This window comes from Saimiri boliviensis, chromosome 2, assembly GCF_048565385.1.
Source record: "Saimiri boliviensis isolate mSaiBol1 chromosome 2, mSaiBol1.pri, whole genome shotgun sequence".
Classification (NCBI taxonomy): domain Eukaryota; kingdom Metazoa; phylum Chordata; class Mammalia; order Primates; family Cebidae; genus Saimiri; species Saimiri boliviensis.
The window spans coordinates 156,877,193-156,901,156 of record NC_133450.1 but is presented as its reverse complement, the minus strand read 5'-3'; the positions used below and the strand labels follow the sequence as shown (position 1 = coordinate 156,901,156).

General features: G+C 41.3%; 1 protein-coding gene across 3 annotated transcripts in view; it reads left to right on the top strand.

Moving 5' to 3' along the window:
* Positions 1-20,062, top strand: part of PUM3 (pumilio RNA binding family member 3) — a 52,199-nt gene extending 32,137 nt beyond the window's left edge. For all 3 annotated transcript variants that reach the window (XM_074394743.1, XM_003935656.3, XM_074394744.1), the window contains 3 exons: positions 1,478-1,565; positions 3,983-4,073; positions 7,332-20,062. In XM_074394743.1, coding sequence (XP_074250844.1) covers positions 1,478-1,565; positions 3,983-4,073; positions 7,332-7,464 — 312 coding nt within the window. In that variant the 3' untranslated portion in view covers positions 7,465-20,062. The remainder of the gene's footprint in view (positions 1-1,477; positions 1,566-3,982; positions 4,074-7,331) is intronic.
* Positions 20,063-23,964: the final 3,902 nt, after the last annotated feature.

Sequence of the window (23,964 nt, the reverse complement as noted above, 5' to 3'; positions counted from 1 at the left end):
TTATTCAAATTCCATGCATTTCATTCATTTGTCAGAAATGTAGTAAACCTATACCGAATGCCTACAAAGGTGTGCAAAGATGAAATGACAGGGTCTCTGCCCTTAAAGGGTCTGGGATCCATTGGAGAGACCCATGCAGACAAGACATGTACAGCAAAGTATTGTTGCATTGAGTTACATTCAGCATGCGGTGGGAACTGAATAGTAACATCCAAATTTTAGTCCAAATCTAAGGACTTCTGATTAGTACTATGGGTCATTTTAGCGAGGAATGCTTTGCTGCAAACACAGTGTCTCATGGTAGCAGTTAGGTGCTTAATTACCATCGTAAGAAAAACAGTGGTACCCAGTGCCAGGTGTGGTGCAGCAGCTCAGTGTCATCTCATGTCCCTGGCTCACCCACTTCTCCACATCGGTGTCTCAAGCAGGAATAAAAGAGTCAGAAGGCTTTTTCTCCTGGCACTGGTAAGAAAATATCCAAACAGGCTTTCCTGACGTTTTACTGGGCAGAAATGAGTCCCATAACTACTTCTGGACCAATCTGGCAGAAGCGATTGGATTGCCAGAACTCGTTCAAACCAGTCACGATGTGTCCTGATCACAGAGGAACCTGTAGAAAATGCAGGAGGAGGAGGTGGGGTGTCAGTCAGTAAGAAGCTGGGGAGGGAGATGCCTGTTACCAAGAACCTCTCACAGCAGCAGTTATATTCATCTTTAATTTTCTTTAACCATCTGGGTCAAAGCCTGGCACTTGGGAATGTTTTACAGACATGTATTTGGTTATGGATGAAATCGATGCCAAGTGTTGAGTGCCCAAGGTGCTTCTGATACCTAAGACTGGGGAAGAGAAGTGGGCCAGGGATCTTAGAGAAGCCCTGGCTCCTGACGGTATTAACAAATGGGAAAGCTGCATGCATCTTCAAAGTTTCTCTGTAAGGAGACTGAGCCAGTTGCCTCCCATACTCGCTAAAGAGAGGCCCAGATAGTTGAGGAAACAATTGGTATGGCTCTTGAAAAGGAGTAAGGTTGAGCTGAAGAGATGCTTTCTTGATTCGCTCATCAGATAATTCCCTTAGGTTGTCATGTGTACTTAAACAGCCTGCAGCATTGGACTTTGATGTTTGTGCCATAGTGTTCTGTCCTATAGGTTTATTCGTGTCTGAGAATGGCATATTGCAGTCTAAGACATGACTAGCATTAAGATGAGCATTGTGCTGCTACTGTTCAGAGCGGATTTCATGAAGCCGAGACTGAAGTGTTGTGCAGTGGTTGTGCTATCTGACATAACCGTCTTTCAGTCTGGGAATTAGAATAGATCTCTGGTCCCCATAAGTATGGTAGTTGTTTAGTTAAAGACCTCTTAAGCCTGTGAACTTTAAAAGTGGCTCTATGTGGTGACATAAATGGTACGTATCCATTCAAATGTATTTGCATGAATGAAAACAGCTTTTAAAATGAACTGTTCTTGACCCCTCAGCTTCACATTGCAGAACACCCTGCAGGACATCTGGTTCTGAAGTGGTTAATAGAGCAAGATAAAAAGATGAAAGAAAATGGGAGAGAAGGTAGGCTGTGCAGTTTGACCTTTTCTTGTATCTTATAAGGAATTCCAGTAATTCCTGGCATCCCTGAACTTTATACCAGCCATTTAAGCGCAAATGAAGTTTGTCAAATGTTTAGAAATGATGTCTGTGGATAAGAAACGATTCAGTGATTGCTGGTAATGCTTTTTTCCCTAGAAATTTGTGTCCGAGAACTCTTTAATTTTCTTTCTTTTTTCCACCCTCCCTCACTCTTTCTGTTTTCCTTCCTCTGCTGCTGCAGGCTTCTAACCTGGCTTGGTCAATCCCCTAAAATGCTATTCTAATGAGGATGGTGAGAGGGGGCAGGGGGCCCCAATTGTTGAGTATCATTACCTCAGTAGAAAGGCACGATATTTATCTCTATGTTTGAGGAAAGAATAAGGGAAGAAGATTATCCTCGTCAGAGAATTTTGGACTAGTGCCTGTTTATTTGGCATTGAAATACATGTGACCAAAGAGTAAGCCAATCTTTGGCACTTTCTGGCTTTTTGTAAGCCTTACAGCTGCTCTGTAGAAACTCAGCTCTCTAGAGAAAGACAGCATTAGCATTTGCATGCCATTCTCCTCTCCATCCTATCTCCAACTAGACCTTCACTTAGGAAATCCAGATTCCATCCAGTATTTAAACCACTAGAGAAATGTTTTTTCCCCTACTGAGTTAAAGCAGTTTGGGCTTTCCATTACAGTGTCTGAAAAAAGTGACAGATAATGAATTCATGTCTTAGGGCAAGTGGCAGCTCTAATGGCTAGTGAGGCAATCAGTATAGCAGTAGAGCTGTCACTTCTCACTTTACCTTTAAGAATAGGGACCCGGGGCCATTTTTCACTGTAAATTTTTTCTGTGTATGAAAGAAAAGCTTTGTGATAAATATTAAAGAAAAAGTAATGTATGGAATCATCTTGTTCATTATTTAAAAAGTTGATGTGTAGTTGAATATTTGCCAGAAAAGTTGTCTGGCTTAATATCCAGTGGTTTTTCTCCCTCTTGATTAAAATGTGCTGAGAGCCCTAAAATCAGCCTGTCTGGGTCTGATGTGTTTGTCTTGGCATTTTCATATAGCACCAAATGAGTCTGTCTTGCTGCATGTCTAGCTGTTTTGATTTTCTGTTGCTGTATAGTAGCCACCTTAAAACTTAGTAATTTTCAGAACAATGACTTGATCAGGATCTGGTGCAGCTTGCCTCTTCTCAGAGTCAGAGTCATCTAGGGCTGCTTGGTTTATGGTTGGAGTGTCCACTTTTCAAATAACTCACTCACATGGCTGGCAAGTGAGTACTGGCTGTTGGCTGGGAACCAACAGCCTCAGTTTCCCTTTCTAGGCTGCTTGGGCTCTTTCATGAGATGGTGGTTGCTTTTTAAAGAGTGAGCATCCCAAGAGAACAAAGTAAATGCCTGGCACTTTCATGATTTATCCTTAGCATCATTTAATGCCACTTTCACCATGCTGTCTTGGCCAAGTCAATCACAGAGGCCCACTGTGATTCAAGAGAATACATGGATTCCCCCTGTAGATGGAGGGGTGGCATTCTAGAAGAACACACGGGACAGGAGATATTCTTGTCAGCTTTGGAAAACAATTTACCTCACTAGCTGAATTCTGTCCCTCTTTAGCAGATACCCTGAAAGGCTGAATAGCTATAGACCTCTTGGTTTTTAAAGAGTCCTCACATTCAGGTGTCTTGGAATGAATTATATAGTACATGCTACCTGACTGTGACATTTGTCTTCAGGATAGGTTGTCCCTACCTCCATCTGCACTAAATCTTAGCTATCAGAATTTCTCCCTTGTCCAAGCATTAATTGCACAGTGAATAAGCTAATACCAAGACCTTGGGAATCAGAAGTGCTAGAATAACAGAAGACAAATGGTAGTTTTGATTGGTGAATATGTAACCATTGTAAAGAGAATTGCCAAGTGTAAGCTGGCCCAGTCATTTATTGACTGTTGAACACATGAACACTGTGTTGTGTTCATGGCACCTTCTGGGTGAGCATTTCTCTACCAGGAAGAACTTGATTTCAACCACGCATGAGGTGCTACTGTGAAACGTTTATTTCCTGAATAGCTTTCAGGTCAAAGTTAAATCATTAAATAGTACAAAGAAATGCAGACATAACCAAGTGAGTGTTTTATTAGAATTCCTTGTTTATCCTAAGTAATTACTGCTACACATAGCTTAAGTTTTGGATCAGAGTTAAAAGAAATGGCTGTTTTAAAAATGTATTAGATAAACCTGCACTGGAATTTTTAGTGTTAAAAGGGAGATTGGGCGAAAGCTACTTTTATTAGCTTTTTTGAAAAAAAAAAAATATTTGCAGATTTAAGGGCAGCAGAGAAGTGGGTAGGGAGTGTAAATCTTATTATATGATGTTCACTAAGTTTCAGTATATTTTACAGGTTGCTTTGCAAAAACACTCATAGAGCATGTTGGTATGAAGAACCTAAAGTCTTGGGCTAGCATAAATCGAGGTGCCATTATTCTTTCCAGGTATGTATAATGTGTGCCCTTCTCTGAGCAGGGCCTGATCATGCAGAAGACATACTTCCTTCACATTGATTTCTCAGTTCTAATATTTGTCCTCAGTAGTCTAGTATTACTCCCAGTCACTCATGGTCTAGACAAGCATGCCAAATATTAGAAAGCAAATGTCACTCTTTCAGTCAATCCCTAGGTTTTTTTTTTTTTTTTTTAAAGACAAGGTCTTGCTCTGTCACCCAGGCTGCAGTGCAATGGCATGATCTCAGCTTCCTGCAGCTTCAACCTCCTGGGCTCAAGTAATCCTCCCACCTCAGCCTCCTTTGTAGCTGAGACTACAGGCACATGCCATCATGCCCAGCTAAATTTTTTTTATTTTTTGTAGAGATGGAGTCTCCCTATGTTGCCCAGGCTGATCTCAGACTCTTAGGCTCAAGCAATTCTCCCATGTTCACCTCCCAAAGTGCAAGGATTACAGGCATGAGCCATTGCATCTGGCCCTTAGGATTTTTTAACTACCATCTTTTTGACAAATTATAACATTCACAAGGTATCAGGGGACTTCACCACATTCATGGTTTTGACCAAGACATAATTGTATTTTTTAATGACAATGTTGTTTTTTAGATCATGCCTAATTCTATGTGTAATTTCCTTCAATATTGTGAAAAGATTCTAAAGGGATTGGAAGAGCATTTGCTGCTGAAGTCTGTATGCCAATTTTGTTGATTTCTGACTTAAAATGAGAAAAAAACAGTGATGAACTGTGGCCTGTTTTGTACTATTCTCTGGACTTAGTTGAGTTTATAATCAGTCCACCAGTCATTGAAACTTCCATACATGCTATGTGCAGATGAAAACCTTCTGTTAAGAGCATTCATTTGAAAAAGATTTGTATGTTGCTTTGAAGCAATTACTGTTGATTTTTCCCTGGCTGTGTTACTACAGTTTGGACCAACCCTAGTCTGAATTTCTCAAGATATTTCACTTGCGGCGGGGCGCAGCGGCTCACGCCTGTAACCCAGCACTTTGGGAGGCTGAGGCGGGCGGATCATGAGGTCAAGAGATTGAGACCATCCTGGCCAACATGGTGAAACCCCGTCTCTACTAAAAATACCAAAAAATTAGCCACCAGGCTGAGGCAGGAGAAATACTTGAACCTGGGAGGTGGAGGTTGTAGTGAGCCGAGATCGTGCCACTGCACTCCAGCCTGGTGCCTCAAAAAAAAAAAAAAAAGATATTTCACTCGAAACATGCTGTGCAAATCTATATTGTTTATAAATGTTATTTTAAATGTTTCTTCAACATATTACGTGATCTGATACACATATGTTCACAAATACACACAGGAGCATTCATATCTTCAGGTATGTTAGTGTCTCCAAATATGTGTTACAGATCACTTTGTTCATTTCTGCTTAAAATTAATTTTCCAGTTGATGTTAAACAGTCAAAATTCATTAACTGATACATGAACTTTGTTGTTATAAAATTTTTTTTTACCAGGTATTTGGAGTGTTAATACGTACTGACACATTCTTTTATTACACTCAATTAACTGGAAATTTCAGCAATGCCATGAAATTAATTTATAAAGGTTGCTCATCAATCAGAACTCCCATTAGGTGGATTTCAAACACAGGAAGGACATCATAGGTTTATTATACAGCACTACTTAGAATTGGAACAGGAGCACAGGAAATATTTGAAGTTCTAAATGGAAGTTGACCTATATATAACAATAATTAATTCAAAAAATTGTTTTTGTAAGTTTTGGGTGAAAAGAAAATCAACCTTGTATGTTGGCTGAAATATAACTTGGAGAAGCAGAATTCTCTAACGTTTGAGAGCATTGATTCTCGACAGACTGCCTGAGTTCCAGCTTAGTGTGTAGCCTTGGGAAAATTATTCAGCTTCTCTAGGCCTTAATTTTCTTGGTTGTAAAATCAGATTAATAATAACCCTGTGGTTGTTATGAAAACTAGATTGGATGATGCATATAAAATGCCTAGCGTTCTGTCTAATATGTGGCATGTACTCAGTAAGCAGTAACTGACTATGATGTGTTATATAACTGTGTGTTTAGCCAAGAGGTATGAAATAAAAACACCTAGTGAGTCACAAATTCATTACCAGGGAGCTTTACTTTTTAGCTTTTTGAGCATCGTAGGTGGGAAGCTGAATTCGTTGCTTGTTTGCCACAAGCAGTAGAATGCTGCTTGGTGCTGATAATGTATCCTCCTCTTTATTGACATAGTGGAAGTTATTGGGACCAGGGACTTTGGAAAATACCTAGTGCCTCATTTCTAGAATGTGTTTCAGAGGTCCACTTTTACATATGGTCCCAAAAAAGAAGAGAACAGCAAATGCAGGCCTTGTGCCCTGCATTCAGGGCTGTAGGTCCTATTCACAGAGAAGTGGGCCAGCTGTTACCAGCCTCTGGGACTCCCTTCACTTATAATGGGGTACTTGGGCAGAGTTTCAGAAAGCAGAGGCCGGGCTTATTTTGTTGAATGGCTAACACTGAGTGAGTGCTTACTAAGTGTCAGGCTCTGACCGGGTGCTTTAGATACGAGGTCACTTGTGCCTGAGAAAACAACTCTGTGTGGTGAAACTGGACTCTGTTGTGAACCCTGTTCTACAATTCAGGAAACTGAGTCTCCAGAGAGTTTAAAAGCATGCTCTTGGTTGTACAGTTACTTAGTGGCAGAGGCAGGTTTCACACCCAAGCAGTGAAGCTCTTTGCCCCTTCACTAAACGTTAGTGCTGTAGAGTTCAGTGCGAAGGTCTGCCAACTCTGACTTCTGCGCCTCTGTTTACACATGTTCATTCACCCACATGGTGGGGATTTTTTGGCTCTCTGCTCCATACATGTAGCACCATGAAATAAATAAAATACAGTCCCAGCTGTTGAGCTTAAAATCTTGAGATGGAGAAGGGAAGATAGAATACATGTAGAATCATTTTAAGACAGGATGTAACTAAGTCCTAAGATAAAGTGAAGGCGGAACTAACTCTGTATGGAATGGAGTTGGGGTCCTACACATGTCTTTGGTTGGGTGATTCCACCAGCAAGATTCTCAAACAGGTTTTTCTGTGGTTTTATAATATAGACTACTGGTCCTCATCATTCATCCTTTGAGTGAAAAATAATGTGTATATAGTTAAAAGACTTGTGTCACAGTTAACGAACTCTTATGCTTTGGGTACAGGTAGTATTGGAGATAATCTAGGAGTTGTTACGAAATTTAATTTTTTCTTTCTCTTCAGCCTCCTCCAGAGTTGTGACCCAGAAGTTGCAAACAAAGTCAAAGCTGCACTGAAAAGCTTGATTCCTACATTGGAAAAAACCAAAAGCACCAGCAAAGGAATAGAAACTTTACTTGAAAAACTGACCACATAGGTGGAAAGAGTTAAGAGCAAGATGGAATCATTTGTTCTGTTCTCTGTTCTGTTTCCCAGTGCAGAAAAGAAGGGTTAGGGTCCACCGTACTGGTAATTGGGGTGCTCTGTATATGTGTTTCTTCTTTATGAATCTATTTATATAAATTGTTTTTAAAAATGGTCTTTTAAAAAATCTCAGCTGTCTCCTCTGTTACATTGCGTAGTAAGCATATCACTATGTGAGGCAACAATGTGGAAGATTTAGCACTCATATGGTGGGACCAACCAAATATAAAAAGTGTAGCCCAACGAGTTGATTTCAGGGAAGAAGACATCTTTAGTGAGCGTGGTCTGAGAAGGCTTTCTGGAGAAGGTGGAACTTGGGAAGACTTTTATGAGGAAGGTAGGATGCGGGAAAGAAGAGCAAGAAGGAGTCGTGGGCACAGTAAAGTGGAAGTTGATGGGTACTGGGGTGGGGGTGGGGGCCCACAGCTGCATTCCTAGCTGTTTTATGGATTAGGTTCCATTCTAGATTTTGTTTGAAAGCCACTCAGATAAGTTAAGCTCATAGGAGAAAATGAATGATGGGATCACTGTGGATTGCAGTGTTAAAATCAGGGTCACAGGGAAATTCTCCCTGTCTCTGATTTTGGGCCTTCCAAGTAGATAGCTCCTTGAGATTAGACTTTCTCCCTTGAGACTGTCCCTGAAATGTCAAATCCTATAGAGTTTAAATAAGAAGGAAGAAGATGGATGTTTGTATTTTAAAACTGCAGTTGTCTGAGCAACAAAGGTTAGAAGGATTGTTGGCTCAGTCAGGCTCATGTAGTCTTGCCTGTGAGTATCTGGCTGCTTTCTCTAAGTAGTCTAATGTAACGGGATACTCACTCAAATCTGTGTCACTGCAGTTACACCTGCTGGGGAATTGGCTGTGCCTTTGCTGCCCGGACTGTGGGGTCCCAGGACTACTCCACCCTACCAACTCCCAAGACCCCTCCTGCCACAGCGTATTGAATCCTTCCCAAAGAGCAAAAGTGCTCATGCCTGTGACTTTTGCCATGGATTCTCCTGTCACCCAAATGGGAGGGTGTAGGTGGACAGCTGGAGGAACTGGGATGGGATGAGGAGGAGAATGAGGAAAAGGCAACAGTAGAACTTGCATTTGTTTGACTAATACGTTGTGATTTGTCTTCTCTCTGTAAAGGAGCCATTCAGAGAAAGGAGGAAAGAACCGCTGCTCTTTGTTTCATCCTGGAAACTAAAATACAATAATATGTACATAATTTGGGGAGTACTTTTATAAAGCTTATGGCAGAAGCAGCAATCCTTCCTCTGCACCCCTGCCTTGCCCTCTCCAGACTACTTCTAATTACTCTTTGCTCTACTAAATGTCTAAATACAGTGTATGTAATTTTTTTTAATCTATCAGTTGCAGGTATTTTCTTTTGACTTCCTGTTACAGGAAATGCAGATTAAGAACTTTTACCATCGCTGTTCCCGCTCCTCTTCCCTCCCCCTTCCCCATAGAATTGCGTCATGTTTGATGAAATCAGAGTTCAGGGTTTACCTTATTATACCTACGTAAATGTTGTTAAATACTGATTCAAGCAGTGAGCAGCCGTTACCTTTCTACTAATTTAATTTTTCTGGAATTAGTCATTGCCTCATTTATTTTCATTTGCTTAGTTTCTATATCTCTATTGATTTTTCCTAAACTTTTCATCAGAATTACTTAAATTCTTCTCTTGAAGGCACCCTTAGCAATTACTCAACAGCCATTTTCCTCTTTTTTTAGCCCACCAAGGCTCCTATGTTATTCCAGGTGGCTTAAATATCCTAACTGTTACAATTTAGTATTTCTCGAGTGGGTTGTGAATGTGTTGAGATTTTGACAGTCTCATCCATTACTTCACCCAGCTGTACACCTGTTTCCTTTGTGTGTCCTATGCAGAAGAGCTCTGGTGTGAACCAGTCCTGAGGGCCCATTTCTTAAATCAGTGATGGATTTAGGAAGGAGCCTGGCCAGTGAAAATTGGAAGACAGATGGTATTCCGGGGAGAGGTTTCTTAGGTCTCTTGTATTGTAGAAAGTCCCCTTCCTTCCCATCAGCTTTGGTATGTGCAGGACTCAGCCCAACCTGCAAGCTAGGAGGCTGACAGGAAATAGCAAATATGCCAAGGACGGCCGAGCGAGGGTTTGTGAAAAGGGAGCATTGAGGATACTGAGCTGCTTAACAAGTTAACTCCCGGAGCTGCGCTAGCCCTGGACTTCTGATTATGTGAGAGAGTAAACCCCAGTTTTCCATTTTAAGTTAGTTTCGAGTTGGATCTTTTGAAACTTGCAGCCAAAAGTATGCTAACCTGACTGTCTCTAAATACCAGTTTCCACACCATTCAACATGTCAGGTCGGTAAGCCTTTCCACCTTTTCCTGGAGACACCCGTCCTGGCTTTCAGGATGTCCTGAAGAACTATAACTGCACTTCATCACCGTCGTCATCCTGAGCCTTCCCTTCATTTCTCTCCTGTGAAAAGCCCAGGTCTCAGATCCCATGCATCTCTTTCTTAACATCCTTTTCTCAATGGGGCACCACCTTTAATAGCTTCCTGAGAAAATGTATTCTAAGGACCTTGCAAATCTGAGTGTCTATTCTACTCTCACACCCAGATATCTAGTTTAGCTGGATATAGGATTCTAGTTTAAAACGAATTTTGCCTCTGAATTTGAAGATGCTGGTCAATATTGTCTTTAGCCTGCAAAGTTGTAGTAGAAGTTTAATGTCCAGTGCCATCCTTATTCTCTCAGTCTTTATATACGGACCTTTTAGGGGAAGGGAAGAGATCAATCTGCAAGTTTACGACATTTTTTTTTTAAAGTTTCCAGCTTTCTCGTATTTCAGGATTGTGTGCATTGGAATGTGTTATGAATGTTTTTCTTTTATTCTTTGTGCTAGGCACTTGGTGAACCATTTTAGTTAGAAGAGCCAAAGCCTGACATCCTGGAAGATGTTTTTCCATTTTTTTTTTTCCTGATTTTTTTAAATGGACCCCCAACCCCCTATTTTCTCTGTTCTTTCTCTTTGGAGCTATTACTAAGAGTTGAAATGATTTGAGCCTCTAATCTTCTTTCTTTTCCCTATTTTTAATATTTTTGTTTTTCTGCTTTGCTTTCTGAGTGAGATATTTTCTCTACCTTCTCTGCCAGCCTTTTGTGTTTTGGGTTAGTTTGTTTGTTTCTGAGACAGGGTCTAGCTCTGTCGCCTGGGCGGGAGTGTAGCTGTGCAACTTGAGCTCACTGCAACCTCTGCCTCCTTGGCTCAAGTGATCCTACCACCTCAGCCTCCCAAGTATCAGGAACTACAGGCGTGCACCACCATGCCTGGCTAATTTTTGCTTTTTTTTTTTTTTTTTTTTTGGTGAGACAGGGTTTCACCATGTTGCCAAGGCTAGTCCTGAATGCATGAACTACCATGGCCGGCCACTCCCAGCCTTTCATTAAAGTGTCCTTTTCTTTCTTCTATGCCTTATCTCTTACGTCTCCTAGGGATATTGTATTTTATGGTTGACTGGTTGATTGCTTTGTTTTACTTCACTTGCTTTCTTTTCTGTCATCTGCTCTTTCTGTTTGCTTTGGTCTCTGTTTGAGACTTTCCTAGAGAGGTCTTTAGCTCTCTTATATATTTAAGACCCTGAACACCTTAGAGTGATGAGAAAGAGGGCATTCTTTTCTTTTTCTTGAATGTTGACTTTACCAGTGATTAGGTGTGGATCCTGCTGTTTCACTGGGGCCCTGCAGATGTCAGCATCCGTAGGCCTTTCCTGTGGTCCATTCAGTGCCTCTGAGAGAAATCCACCTGCAGCCAGCATTCAGTTGCTCACTAGTCAGTGTGCAGATTTTCATTTACCTACCTGCTTTCAGCACAGTGCTTCTCCCTCATGCGCTCTCATATCTGGGGCCCCCTAGTCTTGAGAAAATGAGCCAACATAAGCCCACAAAACACATTCTCAGCCTGTTGCCAGGGTTGGGAGTGGTAGTCAAGCAGTTTGGGCCAGTCCCCCTGTCTTACATTCCAAGGCTCACCCCAGCCTTCTCCAGTACCTGGCACCTCTAGCTGCTGGGATTTTCTGGTCTATCATGGTGAGAACTGACTCGCTTCTCTCCATGTGTTAGATATTGAGATGGAGTTTCACTCTTGTTACCCAGGCTGGAGTGCAATGGCTCAATCTCCGCTCACCACAGTCTCTGCCTCCTGGGTTCAAGCAATTCTCCTGCCTCAGCCTCCCAAGTAGCTGGGACTACAGGTGCACACCACCATGCCCAGCTAATTTTTGTATTTTTAGTAGAGACGGGGTTTCACCTTGTTGACCAGGATGGTCTCGATACAATTTTATTTTTCTAGTCTTACTCTTTCTGGAAGGAACAGAGATCAACTCAACAGTACACCATTTTTAAGCAGAAATCCACAAATGGCTTTAAACAGACAAAGCAACCTACCTGGCTTCATGGTGGTCGTCTTTTCCATGAACGAACTTAGTAGATTTGAGAAAGTCCTATTTGAAAATACAGCTTGTTTTAGTTTTCAGTTTGCATCAAACTCTGTTTTTCCTAGGAATCAGCTGTTGTTAGAAGGAAGGAGAACCCCATTTTCCACTAACGTCTGGTGTAATAAGCGTTTGTGTAACAGAATAAAGGCCTCTTAGAGGAATTGGCTTCCTACTTTACCAAACTCAAAGGATTCACTCTTGAAAATAGGAGATGGCATTTCTCTTTCTATTTCAGTGAAATTTTGAAGAAGTTACATCTTAATTTTAGCAGATTAGTCACTTTTAAGTCTGACAAATTTTTGGATGTATGTATTTAGAATAATGGTTAAGAGAACGCAAGATCTCAAAGCAGCAGCTGTTAGTATGGAGCCCATAATCAAACTATTTCTAAGCCAAAATTAATGACCTAAACAAACATAAAAATTTGAGACTTGAACTCTTGTCTTACCTTTTGATAGTGCTTAACTTAAGGAAACTAAGTTTATGATCATCTTCATCTTTTCTAAACTTAAAAACACCTCCACCAAAGTGCCCCAAGTCCCCTAACTTCCCCGAATGCATTAGTAAATTTTTTAATAGCCTTAACCAGGAGATACAGTGTGCTGTTTGGATTGTGTATGTTTTATGAATAGTAACTAAATGGCTGCTCTGATTCCAGAGTGTGCAGACAGACACTGATTGCTATTTATGTTTTTACCCACAACAGTGCCCTGGAAGATACCACAGATTACACCCTATAAAAGAACAGTGTTTGGAATATTTTTCATCAAAATGTTTTATCCAGTTTTTAAACATGGGCTCATACCTATGGCTGAATGTAGGTGGACAGATAAGAGTTGCAAAAACGGAATCAGAAATTTTGGTCTATGCGCTCTTGTTCTTAGGGAGTTAATTGTACCTTGGGAGGAGATGATTAGCTCTGAGTTGTGCTTGATATGTGATAACTACTTGAGTGAAAGGTGAGAGGAGTCTGTTAAGGTCATGGGAATCATCTGACTTTGAGCTCTTGATGACTATAATTAAACATAATGACTAATTTAGATATCTTAAAATGACTTCCAGATGCTTGACAACAGACTTTCCTTTTAGATAGAAATCCTCTTGCATTTAAAATTTAGGTTCTTATTTGATACACCTACCAGTAAGCACGTGCTGATTTGATGTTATCACATTCAGCAGTAGGCAGTGAAAGGAAAACTGTGAATCTTAAAGATCTGTAGCAGCAGGAATATGCGTTTCAGGAAACAGACAAGACCTGGGTTCAGTTGTTCTTACCAGATTAACTGTTTGGCCCCATTTGTATTACTCAATCTCTAAGTCCAGTTCTAAATATCTGTTGGAATCCACTTTTTTGGTAATAATACCATGGTGAACATACACTTTGATCTGCGTGGCACCTTTCTGCAGGTTCACCTCCTCCTACATTTCAGTTGCCTCATTTGGGTGGGGTGGAATTATGATTTGCCTCGACCACAGTGATATGTGACTCTGGCGTCTGAACCACAGCACTCCCTTGGCCACCGTGATTAATTAATGGATAAAGTATACATGTTCCATGGTAAGTTGAAGAGCATTCTGAATTCGTATTGCTTTGCTTCATCATTTTGACTTTTGCAAAGTTGAAAAATCTTAAGTAGGCTGGGTGCAGTGGCTCACACCTGTAATCCCAGCACTTTGAGGGGCCAGGGTTGGGGGATCACATATGGTCAGGAGTTCAAAACCAGCCTGGCCAGCATGGTGAAAGTGTCTCTACCAAATATACAAAAATTAGCTGAGCGTGCTGGCACACGCCCATAATCCCAGCTACTCGAGAGGCTGAGGCAGGAGAATTGCTTGAACTTGGGAGGTGGAGGTTGCAGTGTGCTAAGATTGTGTTCCTGCACTCCAGCCTGGATGACAGAACAAGACTCTGTCTCAAAAGAAAAAAAATATCGTAAGTTGATTTATTATAAGTCGGGGACGGTCTGTACTCTTAATACTAAGTAGCACCATATCAGGATCTGGCATGAGACTAAAACCAGAGCACTTACAGTTCTCTGGCTAAAACATCTGCTGCCTACTGTTGAATGTAATAACATCAAGTCAGTTTCTGCAAGAAAAATCGTGAAAGATGCTCTCCCTTCCCCTGGGATCTCAAACTTAGATGATGGCCTGGGCTGCCTGCCTGCGTGTTGCTATATTTCATCAATTCTAAAAATGTACATTTCTATTTTGCATTTAACAAATCTTTCAGGGTGTTGCTTATAGTCAGTTGCATATTAGCATGACCATTGTTTAATAGGCAGTTTATTTCCTGAGTGGTAGATAAAATAATGGTACGTCTTAGAGTCAAAGTGTTACAGTTGGTAAAATACAGTTCCGTCTTTACATCTCTCAAATGTTTCCCAGTCTCCATAGCCTGGTTTGCTCTTCTATAGTAGCATTTCACCCTTCAAAAGTTATCTTTATTGCTGGACCTTCCTACAGATGACCGGGGGGTTGGCATGAGGTGTTTTCTGATATAAGCTTGCATGTAAGTCACACCCTTTTGGAAAATGAAAATCAGGTGAAATTAAAGGCAATGTAAAATAGTGGCTTGGAGCACAGGCCTGGAACCACATTTGAAGCCTGGCTCTGTAGCTGGATGATCTTTGTAAGTTACATACCCTCTCTGCTTCATTTTCATCATTTTAAAAATGAAAATAATCACACTTCACTGCATCTTTGTGAGAGTTAGGTTCCCGTCGAGATTTTCCCATCAAACATTTCAGCAGCTTCTGCCTCTGCACGCATAAGAACTCTCATAAGTTCAGTACCACTTTAAAATGTTATTTACAATTTTAAACATCAGCAATGTACATTTGAAAAATAGTCAAAATGTGAGTCTTCAAGGTTTGCAGGCTCCTTATAATCACTTCTGCCTATAGATTAGGGAGGAAAAGGTGAAAGTACTTAGGCCAAAATGGGCTTCTTTTAAAATACAAAGAGCCCTGGTGAAATAGCACCTCTAGCTGTTGTCTGTTATTAACACTTTCCTATGAAGTCTGTAACCTTGCTGAGGTATATGGCAGGAAGCTAGACAGGTTAGCAAGGGAGTTTGTTGCTTGAGGCAGGAGAAAGGGGTAAATTGAACTCACATGCCTGGCCTGTTAGAGGTACAGCAGAGAAGTGGGGGCTTCAAGTTGTTTGGTGGTCTTGGCATCCTGATAAGGAATTTCGGTCAGCGCCAGGGGAAAAGTGGACTAACTGCAGGTGATTGTTTTGTGGAGGAACTATCCTTTGCCTTGTTTGGGGAACTGGGACATGATTTGGGTTCTGTCACTTGCTAGGCAGGTGATCATGGTCTTCTGTTTCCCCATCTATAAAATAAAATCACCTGCTTCATGCTCCCTCAATTTGTCAAGGGGTTTTTAAACCAGAAATTTCTCTGCATTGTGAGGGGTTGTTGAGAGCAGCACTACCGTGAAAAGCCGTGGGTGTTTGTTTTCAGAAGATCTGGCTTTGCAGGTAACCCCTGGTTCTGACCAGGAATGTGGGCAAGTCACAATCTTTAGGAACCTCTATTTTCTTATTTGTGAAAGTAGGGATCATACCTGAACATCTCAGGAGGCTGGGGTCAGAATCAAGACTGTATGTGACGATGTCTTGTAAAACTCTTAAGTATTTATGATTCCCCAGATGGATCCACATATTTCTTGCCTTTTTTGGTTCCCAACAGGATTGTAGTTTACAGATTATAAAGACAAAAACCAAACAGACAAAAAGAAAAATCCTTTTCTACCTTTAAGTAAAATTATCCAAAGCCTAGAAGTAAGGCAAAAAGATTTGTCCCATTTAAAGACATGCTAGGGCATGGTCTGCAAAACCACAGGGCTATTTTGTCTTTCTAGCCGGGTGTGATTGTGTTTGACCTGCTATTCTGTTGGGGCCCAGACTCTGGGAAGGAGGATGATGCTGAGTAGAATATCAGTAAGTTGCAAATGATTTTTGCCCAACAGTAGAGACAACTCCAGAAATTAGTTTTATTGCCCTATTTATTTCCTGGCGTTAATCTAACTGCAATCTTATTCCAATAGACTTCCTTTTCTTGAAATGGACATACAGAAAAATGCACATTTATAATTCAGTCCACTGTATCCTCTTTTGAACTAGTTTTACCTGCTTGTTTTCTCGTGAATGAGTTTTGACATATATTTATATGAGAATCATGTTTTTAATATTCTAACATCATCAGGTAGCCTTTTGTTTGTGTATTGCACTTTAGAAGTAATTGTGATTTTGCCACCTTTTTGTACAACTGATATGGTTTTGCTTTGTGTCCCCCACAAAATCTCATCTGGAATTGTAATCCTCACGTATGGAATGGGGGACCTGGAATCCCCATGGGTTGAAGGAGGGCGGTGATTGGATCATGGGGGCGGTTTCCCCCATGCTGTTCTTGTGATAGTGACTGAAATCTCATGAGATCTGTGTTTATAAAGGGCTCTTCCTCTTTTGCTTTTTCCTTCTGCCGCCATGTAAGACATGCCTACTTCCCCTTATGCCGTAATTGTTAAGTTTCTTGAGGCCTCCCCAGCCATGTAGAACTGTGAATCTATTAAACTTCTTTTCTTTATAAATTATCTAGTCTCAGGTAGTGTCTGGATAGCAGTGTGAAAATGAACAAATACAAAACAGAACCTAAGAGATTTATTCACTTCTTTTAAAAGCCAGCTGATACCCATTTCCCGGGTAGAAGAACAAACTTTTCAGTTACCATTTCTTGTCAACTGTGGTCATGATGTGACTATTCTATGGGAAGTGATCCTGTTACATTTAGATTGCATTTTAGGTTTCTTTGGTTTTAAGGAAAGCTTTAGAAATTTACAATTTTAGTTATTGGATAACATTAAGCCTTCTTACCAGTTTGCAATTTTTAAGTTAAATTTTATAATTGAGCAAAGCATGGGACTGATGGAAGAATTTTTCTTTTCTAATTAGAAAAAATAAATGAAGTAATTTTGCCCACTTACTTGAGAATTGTTTGAATCAAGAAAAGCTGTGCAAGAAAAAGCAGACAAGATGAAAAAGTTTATTGTAAGAACTAGGTGAGCAAAAAGCAGTGATACTTCCATGAAAATGAGCATCGAGTTAAAATATCATTGGAGAAATTCCTTAAGGCAAAATTTTGCCAGAACCAGAAGCATAGTCAGAAAAAGACATGAAATTCCAGCAAGTGAGGAGGATTAAATTTGCAGCCCATATTTAAATCAGTCAGCAACAAAAAATCAAAGATGGAAAAGAAAATAGCCATGTGCCTATGTGTAATATTTCATTGCATGTCTGTTTTCTTTTTCATACAAGGTAGCTTCTCTCTATACACAACTTACAAATTTTATGTCCCCGCGACCCAAAGAATTATTGCTTTTTCCCTTTCAGTGCTACAAATGCTACCCACTGGTTCCATTCCCTGCCTCTTACCTTCCCCGGGGTGTGCCAGGGACTTGGCAAGTGATGCAGGGTGAAATAAGGGGAGAAAGAACAGCAGTTCGGGAGTAACCTCTAATGACTTAGGCTGAGGGAGTACCCGTCCCTTGTCTACCAGGGCTGCAGTGGAGGAGACATTTTCTGACTTTTCCCATAGAAATGGGTAATTCCTTGTGGTTTGGTTCTATCTTATACTACAAATACTACATTTGGAAAAAGGCAAGAGACAGCTCGATAAAAGGCTTTTGAAGGCTCTGGCCTAGAAATCAAAGGATTATTATGGTATAGTGAAAAGATCTGTGGATAGTTAACAGTTGTAGTCTCCACCTTGCCAGTAACCAGGTGATGACCTAGGGTGAGTTATTTAGTCTGCCCGAGTCTTTGTTCTCGCTCCCATGAGAAGAAGGGCTTAGAATAGATCAGGTGGTTTTCAGATAGGTTCTTTGAGACCCCAGGGTGCCCCAAGATGCCTCAGGAGCTGCAACTGAAACCACCTTTGCAAAGATGACAGTGAGAGGAGTCTAGCATGGCTGACCATCTTCTAGCCTCACAGGCTGGCTGTCCTCACTCTTACTGAGCATTGCCCAAGCTAACTGTTTTAGGGTTTTCTAGAGGGACAGAACTAATGGAATATATATACACACACACACATATATCCTCTCTATATATGTAGGAGTTTATATATATATTAATTTATTAAGTATCAACACATGATCACAAGTCCCCACAATAGGCCATCTGCAGGCTGAAAAGCAAGGAGAGCCAGTCCAAGGTCCAGAACTGAAGAACCTGGAGTCTAATGTTCGAGGGCAGGAAGCATCCAGCACTGGAGAAAGATGCAGGCTGGGAGGGTCCGCCAGAGTCTCTTTTCAGATTTTTCTGACTACCTACATTCTAGCTGTGCTGGCAGCTGATTAGACTGGGCTCATCCAGACTAAGGGTGGGTTTGCCTTTCTTTTTATTTTTTTTTATTTGAGGTGGAGCTCGCTCTGTCACCCAGACTGGAGTGCAGTGGTGTGATATCGGCTCACTGCAACCTCTGCCTCCCGAGTTCAAGCGATTCTCCTGCCTCAGCCTCTCAAGCAGCTGGGACTACAGGCGTGCACTACCATGCCTAGCTAATTTTTGTAATTTTAGTAGGGACGGGGTTTCACCATCTTGGCCAGGCTGATATTGAACTCCTGACCTAGTGATCCACCCTTAACTGAAATGTTAATCTCCCTTGACCACACCCTGACAGACACACCCAAGATCAATACTTTGTATCCTTCAGTCCAATCAAGTTGACACTCATTATTAACCATCCCATTAACCATGGAGGAAATTTAGTTTATAGTTTAGATTTAAAGCAAGGATGATGATATTCCCTCCCTAAAACTGTCCCCCTCCTTATTCAGACTGAAACTGTCTGTGTAAAACTACTGAAACACCGTAAGATTAGGATTATGGAAGGGGCCTGAATTCTGCTAAAAGGTAGGTGGGCTTTATCTGATCCGTTACTGCTCTGCGGTTAGGTGGCCAGAGGTCACAAGGTTTGTGACTTCCCCAAGTGCTCCAGTAGATAACATCACTTTTGGAGAATATAAGAGTGGTCCTTTGAGATGTGTTTCAGACTTTTGCATCCTGGCAATTAAATGACCCCACCTGGACCCATGACTAAAGACTCAACCAGTCCTATGGCCCATACCCCGAGGTGGACACAGCACGCAAGGACCATTTCCCACATGATTTCATCCCCAACCAATCAACAGCACCCATTTGCTAGCCCCTTGCCCATCAAAATATTAAAACTCTAGCCTCCACATTCTCAGGGAGACTGATTTGAGTGGTAACTCCAGTTTTTCTGCTTGGCCAGCCTTGCATTAATTAAACTCTTTACTGCAATAATGCTATCTCAGTGAATTGAGTTTATCTGTGCAGCAGGCAAGAAGAACTCATTGGGAGATTACACTATGGGTAAGAGCAGATGGGACTTCTGACCCACTACTACCTCATCTCCAACCAGAGCAGCCACATTTATATCTGTTCACTGTGTTCAGATTCAGTGAGGTTTCCTTTTGTATCAGGGTTCTGCCATTAAGAACAAACTAAAGTTAGAAGACCACTGATCAATGTCATCTCCAGTATTTTCTTCTAGAATTGATGATTGCTTGATTGCAGTGACCCGTACTGTGTCCTCAGTGCTACCGGCAAGCAGTGCTGGGAGAGGAAGGATTAGGCTGGAGGTAGATTTTCCCGTGAAGCCTTGAGGCTTAACTATCACTGCCTCTCACTTGCTGGGCACTCCAAAGCCCACTACCTGATTGTGTATTCACAACTTAATGTTGTTTTTGTTTTTTTAAATAGGGGATCCTGAATTATACAAGCCTCAGGTCCCATGAGCCCTGGATTCTCCCCAGCATTAGCCCCAATCCTTCTTAATGTGCCAACACCACTGTAGACCTGTCCTAAGTGACCTGAAAATAGAGTCTTAGAACAAATCAGCCATTTGGAGTGGGATGGGAGTTGCTTTGCAAGCTCAACCTAATCAAATGATGGGAAAACCAATGTTATAGTATTCCTGCTAATGAGGAACAGATATGAAGTGTCAGTTATTACTCATTTTTCATCTTCAGAATTTTTATCAGAATAGCATATTTTAGAGGCTAAGAATGCGTGTGTCGCAGATAAACTGCTTGGGTTGAAATTCTCCATTTCCTAGTCATGCGACATGAAGCATATTAACCAATCTCTAATAACCCCAGTTTTTTTTGTTTGTTTGTTTTTAACTCTACAAAATGAGAAAAACAATTCCCCATGGAATTATGAAGGTGAAGTAAGATACTGTCATAAGGAATTTAACACAGTGCCTGGATATATCAGCACTCGTAAGTTTCAGTTTCCTTTATTACCACTGATGAGTAATTAAGGCAGAAACAACTAGATTACTATCTTAGCACCTAAGGAATAGAACCTTCATTTTTAGCTGGGTGGTCATGTGTCCAGCTAAAATAACATTTTCTAGTTTTCTTCACAGGAAAGGTTTTGTGTCAATGAGATGTAAGAGGACAAGAAATCCTCTCAGACAGGAAGTCATGTGAAAGAAGAGTGAGTACCCTACTCTAGGTTTTTCTCCATCCTCCTTTGAGCTTGGATGTGATGGCTGGAACTCCAGCAGCCATATCATATCATGTGGACAAGGTTTGCGCCTTAGGGGTGAAGGGATGGTGAGCTGGTGAGTCCAGGTCCCAAGTTTATGAAATTGCTATACTAGCCTTGCCCTGTCTACCTTTCAAATTCCTTTATGGCATTGGTTCTTAAATCCCCTGGAGGGCTTGTTAAAACAGATTTCTGTGCCACACCCCACAGTTTCTATTTTGGTAGGTCTGGTTTGAGGCCCAAGAGTTTACATTTCTAACAATTTCCCAGGTGATATGGATCATGCTGGTTCAAGGACCATATTTTGAAAGCCAGTGTTTTCTGTGTTAGAGAAATAAACTTCTTTTTGTTTAAGCCACTGCTATTTTGTGCTGTTTTTGAATTTAATGTATTAAATTCATTAAAGATGAATTTAATACAAAATTCATTAAAGATGAATTTAATACAAAATTCATTAAAGATGAATTTAATACATCATTTAAAATTTGTAACTCATTCTGGTGGTAAAGAGCAGCAAAATGGTTAAAATGCCACCCAAAATGAAGCAGAAAGGGCAAACTGCAAACAGAATTGTTGGCCTCTGAACCATTCATTTATCAAGAGTACTGAGCACCTAGGATGTGCTAGATATTTACAAAAACAACAAAGACATTCACCATGGTTGGACAGCAGTTACTGCCTAGCTGATGCGTCGACTACTGAGTTGAGTCACACTCCTAATAACCAATGTCTGCAACGGAGTAATGAAGTAAGCCAATGGGTTTTCATCCCTCAGTTAGTCTGGAAATGGCCATGGTCCTTAGGGACCATCAAATGCATTAGTAATCAACCCCACCTACACACTGGAATCATCTGAGGAGCTGTAAAATACATGCCTGGGCCCTACATCCAGGGATTCTTATTTAATTGGTTTAGGTGGGGAATCTGGATTAAAAATTCCCTCGGTGTTTGCAGTGTGCATCAAGATTTAAAATCCTGATCTGGCCAGGCGCAGTGGCTCAAGCCTGTAATCCCAGCACTGTGGGAGGCCGAGGCGGGCGGATCACAAGGTCAAGAGATCGAGACCATCCTGGTCAACATGGTGAAACCCCGTCTCTACTAAAATTACAAAAAAATTAGCTGGGCATGGTGGGGCGTGCCTGTAATCCCAGCTACTCGGGAGGCTGAGGCAGGAGAATTGTCTGAACCCAGGAGGCAGAGGTTGCGGTGAGCCGAGATGGTGCCATTGCACTCCAGCCTGGGTAACAAGAGCAAAACTCGATCTCAAAAAAAAAAAAAAAAAAATCACTGATCTAACCCAACCCAAACAGGTAAGGTGATTGCCCCAAGGTGACAGGCAGAGAGGGTCGCATGCAGGTCTGCTGTTCAGTCTAGTGCTCTTTAGATGCCTGGCTGGCCCCTAAACCTGCCCGAGGCCGGGTGCACGACCAGGTTAATTCTCTCAGTCTTAATTGTCAATGGCACAGGATGTATGATGTTGTAAGCACACATCTGCTCTCAGCTCAGTACCAGAGAGCTCGCTGCACCTCATCAGTTTCCCTAACAAGATTTTCCTTGGTGACAGCCACACAGATCATTTTAATTAGCATTAGATAATGAATTTAAACGGCATTGCAGTAATTCTAAAATCTCCCTTAACTGCACTAAATAGCGTCATGCCACTAGATATTCTAGTGAGATTTATTGTTGAAGAATATTTGTGGTAAGAACACAGCTGAGAAAGCTCCTTATGTGAGATTATTTTCTCTGGTTTTTCTTTGAAACTACAGCCAGGTTAGAACTAGACTGTCAGAACTACAGGGACCTAGATCTCATCGGTGTCTTGGCTCCTTCTGTGTGTGCATCCTTATCCACTCGTCCTCAGGATGTGACTGTGGCCCTCAGCTTAGACCCTGCTGGCAATACGGCGTTTGTTCCCTATCTCCTGAGGGTGCCCCTCCACCAGAAAGTTCTTCTTTACAGTCAGCTGAGAAGATCACCTGTATTCTGCCCTTGCTCCCAATTCTGTTCTCTGGGAATTCATTCTCTGCCCTTCTGTGCCAAGGGAACAGGGCAGCATCTCCGGGATCATAAGGGATTTGAATAGATGGGTTTGGGATGAATGCTACTGCTGTTAGGGACTGGGAAAATAATGCATTTTCCTGGCCCCAACAGACCTTGCAAGTAGAGTTCCCCTCCCTCTGCATTACTATAAGATTGGCAGGGGGTATTTTTGACTCACATTTCTCTGAAGGAGGAGAAAAGAGAAATCTTAGCAACTCTTAAGCCATTAGGCTATGAGCATGCTCATATTGTTATTAGAAGGTTGATGTCTTCCAGGCCATGTTCTGATTTAGAAAAAGGGGCTCTGCCTTCTCTTTCTAATTGGCCTAGCCTCACTGTGGACAAGCTGTTGTTCCATCATTAGACCTTAGCTTCTTTAAGCTGAGGTCAAAGACTCCTACGTTGCATTTTTCTTGCATTTTTTGAACACAAATTTCATAAAGTGAGATAGTGAAAGAGATAATTGCCTAATCACTTACCTATGGGCCAGAATAAAAGGATTAATTTTAATTGGTTCTTTGCCTTAAGAAAATAGAATGTAAGAATAGCAAGGCTCTTTGCAGGTACTATACAATCACCTTCTGCATTTCTTTAAGTTGGGACATGCTGTGACACCAACTGATGTACTGACAAGCAACTTCAGTGCCAGTCACCCAGAGTTGGTGTCAGACTTCACAGGTTTAAGGGCACAGTCACCAACAAGACTACCTTTACTTCAAATTCCAACACTTCAGGGGTTCTCAGCCCACCGACACTTCTGACCACTAGCTACAAATTTAGAGATGGCCACAACATCCTTAAGTTTGATAATTCACTAGAACAACTTACAAAACTCAGAAAAGCACGGTATATACAATTACAGCTTTATAAAAGACATAAATCGGAACTAGCCAAATAAAGAGATGACAGGACAAGGTCTGGGAGAGTCCTGAATGCAAAGCTTCCATGCCGTTTCTATAGAACCAGCATGCACCACCCTCTGGCACATTGATGGGCTCAAAAACCAGTAAGTTTCACCATTCAGCTCAACGTCCAGAGTTTTTGTTGGGGTCTTACTATGTAGACATGACTGATTGAATCATTGACCATGGACTGCTCCATCTTTAGCCCCTCCACCCTTCCTGGAGGTCAGGCTGGCTCAAAGTCCCAAAGCTCTCCTCATGTAGTAGGTTTTTCTGGTGACCATCCCCCATATTGAGTAATCTCATCTCTTACCATAAACTCAGATGTAATCCAAAAGGTTCATGAATAACAAAGGCATTGCTGTTAATTGGGAAACTCCAAGGATTTAGTCTCCCTCCCAGGAACCAGGGACAAAAGCTAGTCAAATTCTTTGTTATACAATAGGTT